Here is a 9652-nt window from a genome sequence, read left to right as displayed (position 1 = left end):
TACAATACTTGCTATTTTTTATTCTTCATTTCAGCCATTCAGTAGGTATATAGTGGTATCTAATTGTGGTTTTAATTTGCATTTTTCGAGAAGTAATAAGGTTGAGCCCCTTCTCACATATCCTTAGGAATAAAGGAAATATATGCATTTAAGATTATAAATTCCCTTAGATGCATAGCTTTAGATGCATTTCAAAAGTTAGCTCGTATTTTAATTATTATGTAGTTTGGGATGTTCTCTAATTTCTATTGTAATTGCTTCCTTGACTCATTGTCTACTGAAATTCACACTGTTAAATTTCCAAACAAAAGGGGATTTTCTGGTTATCTCTTTGTTAATGATGTCTGGCTTACTTCCACATACTCTGAATGATTTCATTCCTTTGAAATTTGTTCTATGGCTCACCATACGCTAAATTTTGGTAAATGTTTTCTGACCCCTTGTGAAGAATGCACAGTCTATAATTGTTGGGGTCAATATTCTACAAGTGTCAAATTAGAAGAAGCAGGAAAGAAAAAAAAAACCCATAAAGCTCTAGGAGATTTGTATAATAGGACACATGAAGTTGTCCCAATTTGGCATGTACAGAAGAAACAGAAAATATTCCTGATCACAATAACACAAAAGTTGAAATTAACAATAAAAGTAGAGGCTCGTTTCCGCTGGATCACTCCCCTCCATAGCCTGTGCGCTGTCTATCACGAGCACACCGTGGCCAGGCCCCTGCGCACCCCGCTGCGCCTGCTAGCCGCTGTGGCCCTGACTCTGGCCCTGGCCGTGAGTCCCGGGACCGGCAGGAGAAACAAGTCTGCACTGGTGGGCGCCCCGTTGGACGCCGACGTCAACGAGGAGGGCAGGCGCTGAACTCAGCGGGTACAGCAAGGGGAGCAACGACGCGTACCCCAGCCGCGCGATGCGGGTGGTGCGTGCCCGAAAGCAGGCCGTGGCTGCGTTGAACTACTTCCTGGACGTGGAGATTGGACGAACCAGATGTACCAAGCCCCAGCCCAACTTGGACACCTGTCCCTTTCATGACCAGCCACACCTGATGAGGAAAACACTCTGCTCTTTCCAGATATACACTGTACCCTGGATGGGCAAGACATCCCTGGTGAAGTCCGGCTGCCAGGATGTGTAGAGGACCCTGTGATAGGCTGGGTTGCTCAGGCCCCCTTCTGCCACCCCGCTCCTCCTTGTAGAACTCCTAATCCTTGGAAGGGTGGCCCTGTCCACGGATGTCCCCTCAGTGTGCTGGTCCCAGGAGACAAATAGAAAAGGATTCTGGGGCATTTTTTGGAAAGCAAAATGTAATGCACTCGTTCTGCTGTATCTTCATCAATAAAAAGTCACATCAGCTAAAAAATAAATAAATAAATAAATAAATAAATAAATAAAATAAAAAGAGAAAGAAAAAATTACCACCTCTAAAGTAAAAGCAACTTCTTTCCTGAACTGAGCTAGGAGGGAAAAAAAAATCATAAAAAATAAATAAATAAACAAACAAGTACGCTTACATAAATGCTGTATATCAGATAAAAATTAAAGCATTAGGCAGAGAAAAAAAAATTTTAGCCCTAAATACTTACATGAATAACCAAGAAGAAATAAAAATAAATTACTCAAACTCAGTAGGTTAGAAACGAACGCAAAATTAAACCTAGGGGAAGCAGAAAGGAAATGAGGCAAAAGCAGAAATTGTTGATCTAGAAAACCTCTGTATTTAACAAATAAATCAAACAGCTTATTCTTTGAAAAAGTCAATAAAGTGGATAACATTGTTGTATTAGGCTTAGACTTTGGTTATAAACAACCCCTAAGTCCCAGGGGCTTAGCACATAAATTTTATCTCTCATTCACACAAAGTCCACTGTAGGTTAGAAGACCGTCCAAGGCAAATTTTGCCCCCCACACTACCTCAGCATTTCAGCCTGCTTTGACTTGGGATTGTGTCCTATCAACACATGCCCTCCATACTTCCTGTCCATGAAAGAGAATCCGGAAGCTTCCACGGGGGCTTTTCACTCTCAGCATGGGATGTTTCCAGGACTCTAAGGAAGAGAAATTTTATTACACTCTGAATGGGAGCTCCTAGTTTAATACCCTGGGAATGTGAGGAGCCAGCGGGTCTGGGGTAAAGGAGACATTCTCTAGCGTGGCCATTTTCTTTGCTCAGGAAGTCAAACAATGCAAGAAATAGGAAAACACTCACTTTTTGACGCTAGTGCTTCCTACAGAAAGATTGAAAGTGAAATCACTCCTGGGGCACCTGGGTGGCCCAGTCGGTCGAGCATCCGACTTCGGCTCAGGTCATGATCTCGCGGTTGGTGAGTTTGAGCCCCGCATCAGGCTTGCTGTTGCCAGCCTATCAGCGCAGACCCCACTTCGGATCCTCTGTCCCCCCACTCTCTGCGCCTCCTCTGCTTGCACCAAAACTAAATAAATATTTAAAAAAAAAAAAATGAAATCACTCCTTCCATGGGAAGGACTACAGAGAATGCAGTATTTCACCAAAGCCATCAGGTATGCTCTGTTAGGAAGAATACCAACATTAGGCTATCCTCTGTTGGCCAGGACTGATGTTCGGGGAAGCAGCCACGTAATTTGGCTCATTGGCAGCAATGGCAATGATGGCCATGGCTCACCCAAGCACGATGGGCCTATTTAAGCTGTGTTTTTTCGTTTGTTTGTTTCGTTTTTTTTGTGTTTTTTTTTTTCCTTTTTCTCTCGATGTCTCTCTCCTCTTATCCCTCCACTCAAGCTATGCATTGCCCCATCTGGAACTAGGCCACATTTGACAATCGGCAGTACTTATCCTGTGATGGCGTTGGGGATATGGCTGATTCGGTACCTGTATCTTTGTCTTCCAGTGCCCCAGGCCTGTTGTGTTTCATGAGCTGAAGCTCTAGTTATAAACCAGGGGAAGAGAGATTTTCAGCCTCCTTTCAGGAAGGATGGTTTCAGGGAGAGGCCTCAATTTTGGCCACCTACTTGAATGAAAATTTTAATTCCTTTTTTTTGTTTTTTTGGTTTTTTTTTGCCCTAAACACCAGGTCGTCTCTGATTTCAACCCTAAGTTCCAGCTAGCTTGTGGCTTTAGCTTTGCTCATAGTTCTTCGTTCATTGTTTAGTTTTTGAGATGCTTATCTTGCCTCTAAGTCCGGTTATATCTTTTTACTTTCCCTTCTTAATATTTTATCCATCAGGGGCGCCTGAGTGGCTCAGTCGGTTAAGCGTCCGACATTGGCTCAGGTCATGATTTCGCGGTTTGTGAGTTCAAGCCCCACGTAGGGCTCTGTGCTGACAACTCAGAGCCTGGAGCCTGCTTCAGATTCTGTGTCTCTCCATCTCTCGGCCCCTCCCCTGCTCATGCTCTGTGTCTCTCTGTCTCTCAATGATAAATAAATGTTAAAAAAAAAATAAAAAAATATTTTATCCATCACTTCAATGTGCTTGAAGGTCAAAGCATGTTCTCACATCCTGAAACCAATATTGCACTGTATTTTAACTAACTAGAGTTTAAATAAAAATTAAAAACCAAAAACATGTTCTTACAATACCATCTTGACCCAAGTGGATTCCTTTTTTACAGTAGAAGTGCCCTTTTCGTCTTCTCTTTCTCTTTCTCTTTTTCTCTATTGTAGCTTTCAAGATTTTCATTTTTATCCTTGGTTTCTCTAGTTTCACTAAGATATTTTTAGGAAATTTGGGTTTTTTTTAAGTTTATTTATTTATTTTGAGAGAGACTGAGGCAGCGCGAGTGAGGTAGGTGCAGAGAGAGAGGAAGAGAGAGAATCCCAAGCAGGCTCCATGCTGCCAGCCTAAAGCCTGATGTGGGGCTCAAACTCACAAAACATGAGATCATGACCTGAGCTGTAACCAAGAGTCGGACACTTCACCGACTGAGCCACCCAGGGGCTCCTGTAGGAAATTTCTTTTTACTCCTCTTGTGTGCTATTTGGAATGCCTTATGATATGAATATGCATGCCTGTTTTCAATTTTGGAAACTTTAAAAAATTTTTTTAAATTACTTTATTTTTTATTTGAGAGAGAGAGCAGGCTAGGGGGCAGAGGGAGGGAGAGAATCTTAAGCAGGCTCTGTGCTCAGTGTGGAGCCTGACACAGGGATCGATCCCATGACCCTGGGATCATGACCTGAGCTGAAATCACGAGTTGGAAGCTCAACTGACTGAGCCACCCAGGTGCCCCTATTTTGTAAACTCTTAATCGTTATCATTTCAAGTACAGAGTAGCCGCCATTCTGTCCATTCTTCTAGGCTTCCCGTGAAACATGTCTCTCCCTTTCTTTCTCCTGTCCATCTTAGTTTCCTTCTTCCATGGAATAAATTTGGATTGATTAGATTTGTATTATATGCTATGGACAGTGACAGGCATTGGGACCGGAGAAGCAACTATGTACACACGAAGGCTTGAAATACTGTCCCAAAGGTATAGAGATCTTCAAACGATTAAACCAAATGCTTCGGGACACTTGGGTGGAGAAAACGTAGGGAATGCTCAAGAAAATATCTCCCTCGGCTTCTACTTAGAAACTTTATCCCTTGACACCAGTCCACAAATGGATCAGTAATGGAAAGAAACTCTCAACACAGGTCCTTATTCTTGGTTTTCAAATTATTCGTGCCCATTGGCTCAAGCTTGAAATTCTTCTGCAAGCAAGTTATTCCTGGAAGGCTCTTTCCATGAGATCCCCCTGCCCACCCACCACTATGTCTGAAACCCAGCAGTGGGTGAAGACTCCTGAAACCTGGAGGTTCCACTACTCTGGAGAAAGCAGTTCTTATGTCCTATATTTATTATTCCTATTCCTAGGCAGTATTTATGTTTTAATTTTATTGGTGCCTATAAACTAAAATGGTTGGATTTTATTGACTTTAATATAAAAGCAAATGGCCAAAACATGGAGAAATAAACATTAGCACCTTTAGATCTGACAGTCTACTATGTGACTCTTTATTTTAACAGTCACCAGCTGATGGAAAAAGAAAGAGAGTATTACCAACACCACAGGGATGATCCTGTGTCATTGTCCCCACACCTTAGTCTCTAAAAATCCTGCTTCCTCCCCACAGTTAATCACTATCCTGATCTATAATACATTAGATCTGTCTCTTTTTGAGCATTCTAAAAAAGAAATCACATGGTAGGCATTTATACGTGTGTGTCTCGGTTTTTTGTGTTTGGCTCAATATTATTATGTTGCTGAGATTTCATCTATAGTGTTACCTGTAGTGGTAGTTTCTGAATTTTTTTGCTATATGATATCTCAGTACATGTATATACTATAGATTATTATCGTTTTTTTGTTGCTGGACATTTGAGAAGTTTCCATTTTTTTTTATGTTTGTTTATTTTTGAGAGAGAAAGAGCACGAGTGGGGGAGGGGCAGAGAGCGAAGGAGACAGGATCTGAAGCAGGCTCCAGGCTCCCAGCTGTCAGCACAGAGCCCGACACGGGGCTTGAACCCACAAACCGCGAGATCATGACCTGAGCCGAAGTCTGATGCTCAACTGACTGAGCCACCAAGGCGCCCCATGTGTAGTGTTTCATAGTGTATTTCATTGGGTTGTGTATGTGTGTATGTATACAATTCTGTGAGTTTAAGTTAACCACATGTATAGATTTGTATAACAACTGCATAATCAGGGTATAGATCTGTTTCATCACCGCAAAAAAAACCTTCCCCCGTGTAGTTACAACCTGGTATCCACTGATCTCTTCTCTATCCCTATAATTTTGCCTTTGCCAGGTGCCATGTAAATGGAATCATCCAGTCTATAATCTTTTGAGCTTGGCTTTTTTTCACACAGTATAATGCCCTTGACATTCATCCACATAATGGCACATATCAACAATTTCTTCCTTTTTATAGCTGAGTGGCATTCTATTGGTGTCCTATTGACTATACCCCGGGTTATCTTTTAAACTGCTGATGGACATTTGCGTTATTTCCACTTTTTAGAAATTATGGCTAGAACATCCACGAACAGGTTTCTACTTGATTTGGAGATTTTATTTCCCTCAGGTAACTGCCTAGTTAGTAGGACTGCTGGGTCATATGCTAAGTGTACATTTAATGTTATGAGAAAATAGCAAACCATGTTTCCGAGGGACTGTACCATTTTCTCCTCCCACCAGGTATGTATGAGAACTCCAGTTCTGTATATTCATCAGCATTTGGTATGGCCAAGTACCACTTTCCTTTTATCCTTTCTAGTACTTGCATGGTGGTATCTCATTGCGGTTTTATTTTTTATCTTTTTTAAGTTTATTTATTTACTTTGAGAGAGAGAAAGAGAGAGCAGGGTGCAAAGAGGCAGCAAGTGAGAGAGAGAGAGAATCCCAAGCAGGCTCTGCACTGTCAGTGCAGAGCCTGGTTCAGGGCTCAAACTCACGAACCATGAGATCATGACCTGAGCTGAAGTTGGACGCTGAGCTACCCAGACACCCCATCATTGTGGTTTTAATTTGCATTTTCCTGATAGCAGTGATGTTGAGCATCACTTCATATGCTCATTTGTCATGTGTCTATTCTATTCGTTGATGTGTTTGTTCAGATCGTTTGCCCATTTTTAATTGGGTTTTTTTCTTATTTTTGAGTTTTTTAGATATTCTGAATATAAGTCCTTTAGATCAAATATTTGATTTGCAGATATGTTCTTCTGATCTGTGGCTTGTCTTTTTTTCATTCTTAGCAATGCCTTTTGCAAAGTGAAGTTTTTAATGTTGCTAAAGTCTAACTTACCAATTTTTGTATGGATCATGCTTTTGGTCTTGTATCTAAAAGCTCCTGAAAACTAAACCTAACATCACACAGACTTTTGCTTTATTTTCTTCTAGAATTTTTAAAGGTTTATGTTTTGCATTTAGGTCTACGATCCATTTTGAGTTAATTTTTGAGTGAAATGTGAGGTATATGTCTATGTTCTTTTTTGCATATATTTTTTTGCATAAATTTTTTTCCTAAGTCTATTTATTTTGAAAGAGAGAGACAGCACAAGCAAGGGAGGGGCAGAGAGAAGGAGAGACAGAATCCCAAGCAGGCTCTGCACCATCAGAGCAGAGCCTGATGCAGGGTTTGAACTCACAAACTGTGAGATCATGACCTGAGTCGATTGAGAGTTGGATGCTTAACTAACTGTGCCACCCAAGTGTCCCTAGACTATTTGGTTTTTAAATTGTTTCTTTCTCTGTATTTCATTTTGGATTGTTTCTATTGCTGTGTCTTCATGTTCACTTTTCCTCTGCAATGACTTAATATTTTCTTAATCCCAGTTAGTCTATTTTTCATCTCATATATTATAGTTTTCATTTCTATAAATTCAGTTGGAGACTTTTTAATATTTTCCATGTCACTCCTTGACTTTTTGAGCATACAGAATATACTTATAATAACCATTAATGTTCTTACCTGTGAATTTTAAACAGCTGTGTTAATTTTGTGTTATCTTCCATTGATTATTCTCATATGGGTCAATTCTCATTAGACTCTTCTTCTTTGCATGCTTGGAAATGTTTGTTTAAATGCAAACGTTGTGACTTTTAACTTGATTCCTGGATTTTTTTGTATTTATATAAATGTTTTAGAGCTTCTTTTACTGCTATATGGTTATGTCATTTGGAAACACTTAATCCCTCATTCCTTGATTTTATGATTTGTTAGGTCTGGAGCAATGTGCGTGATAGGGCTGCAGAGGAGGAAAAAATAATTTTCCCTCTACCTTTCAAAGTACTGGCTGGTCCCCTGTAAGAAAAGATGAATAAAAAAAAAAAAGTAAAACAACTTATTTATTTAGTATAAGTTTTCTGTGACACAGGAGCTTTCTAAAGAAATGAAGGCCTGAAGAAACAGTTCAGTCTGAGCATTTAAAAAAATTTTTTAATGTTTTTATTTACTTTTGAGAGACAGAGAGAGAGAGAGCATGAGCAGGGGAGGGGCAGAGGGAGATGGAGACACAGAATCCGAAGCAGGCTCCAGGCTCTGAGCTTTCAGCACAGAGCCTGACTCAGGGCTCAAACTCATGAACCCTGAGATCATGATCTGAGCTGAAGCCAATGCTTAACCAACTGAGCCACCCAGGCGCCCCAAGTCTGAGCATTTTTTATGCTAGGGTTGATGAGGAGTGAAAAGTTATGGGAAAATGTGATAGGACAACAAGGGTATGAGCTAAGTGTAGTAAAGTGGGAGAAACAGCAAGACCAGTTCCTTCAGATTCTTCTGAATGTCCCTCAAAGGGAGATAAGAAAGCTCCTTTTCCCTGGAAAAGGAGCTTTCACAACCTTTCACACAAGAGTGTTATGATCTGCTTCAGGAGATTAGAAAGTCTTTCCTATACTTACCATTCCTCAAATTCCTTCAGCTTGAAATTTCAATATGCCAACGTGCCATATTTTGGAGTAATGTGTCCTGAACCGCATCAAATTTAATTATTCCCTTGTACCAAGGCAAAATCTTTCTGACTTGTTTTCCCAATGTCCCGTGAATTCCGAGTGTTCCAATCTGGCTAATAGAAGTAGGCGCTGCTCCCAGCCATGCATGAGTAGTGTGTAGTACCTTAATCCTTCCAAATGGTTCTTTCCCTGCCTTTGCATGGTTTCCTATCACACCCAGGGTCTGATTAGTACTCCGCCAACTACTCAAGGAGGGCCCTCTACAGATCTCTGGATCTCTGGAGTTCTCTCTCTCTCTCTGAATTTCTCTCCTCTTCAGTATCCTATCCTGTGAACTCTAGACATCCTGGTCTCCCTGAACTCTTAGCTCTGTCTCTTCAACTCAGGGAGTTTTTTGTTTTCTGCCTGGGTTGCACCTCCATGCGCCTCAGCCTGGAAACTCTGTCAGTAGCCTGAGTAATGACAGGATTCACCTCATTTGTTTCTCATCCCATAGGTACCATTGTCCTTCATCGCTTGGTATCCAGTGTCTTGAAAACTGTCATTTCTTATATTTGTTTCTCTTTTATTCAGTTGTTTCAGGTATAAAGGTAATTCTAGTCCCTGTTACCACATCTTGGCCAGAAGCAAAAGTCTGAATTTGCATTCTTTATTACTAGTGAGTTTGAATATCTTATATGCTTGTTGGCCATAATATTTCTTATTATGTGAAATGACAGTTTATATGTTTTGCCCATTTTTCTACTACAGCGATTTGTCATTCCTCATTATTATAAAAGAGTTTCTTCTATATTACAGATATCAAACCGTTATCTCTCATATGTATTATAAATTTTTAATTCATTATTTGCTTTTAATTTTGATTTATTTCATTTTTCTAATGCAATCGCTTTCAGTTTTTATTTAATTAGATCTATTACTCTCTTGATATTCTTCCTTATTGATTCTGCCATTGGATAATGTACCAATATTACATGTACCCATACTATCTTTTAATTATTTTTATGATATTTACTAAAATCATAAGGAATCCTAAGGAAGTAAGGAATCAGAATGCAGGTTTCTGGAAAGGCTGTATATCCCAGTGCACTTTTTATGGCATTTAAAACAAATGCCTTTTGGGGCGCCTGGGTGACTCAGTTGATTAAGCATCCAACTCTTAATTTTGGCTCAGGTTGTGATCTCACAGTAGTCAAATGGAGCCCTAGTTTGGGCTCCATGCTGAGCATGGAACCTGTTTGG

The 9652-nt window shown here is 40.3% G+C and overlaps 1 protein-coding gene across 1 annotated transcript; it reads left to right on the top strand.

Annotated features, from left to right (window-relative positions):
* Window positions 1-396: 396 nt before the first annotated feature.
* Window positions 397-1169, top strand: LOC124509238 (cystatin-C-like). Its single transcript, XM_047075784.1, is given in 2 exon segments — window positions 397-854; window positions 856-1169. Coding segments are annotated over 2 exon segments (741 nt in total). The 3' UTR covers window positions 1139-1169.
* Window positions 1170-9652: the final 8483 nt, after the last annotated feature.

The sequence above is a fragment of the Lynx rufus genome, unplaced genomic scaffold (genome assembly GCF_022079265.1).
Source record: "Lynx rufus isolate CCGP_SWC_20201006 ecotype Redwood Valley unplaced genomic scaffold, mLynRuf1.p SCAF_14, whole genome shotgun sequence".
In the NCBI taxonomy this organism is placed as follows: domain Eukaryota; kingdom Metazoa; phylum Chordata; class Mammalia; order Carnivora; family Felidae; genus Lynx; species Lynx rufus.
The sequence above is the reverse complement of the archived record's forward strand: the minus strand, read 5'-3'. Positions and strand labels throughout refer to the sequence as shown.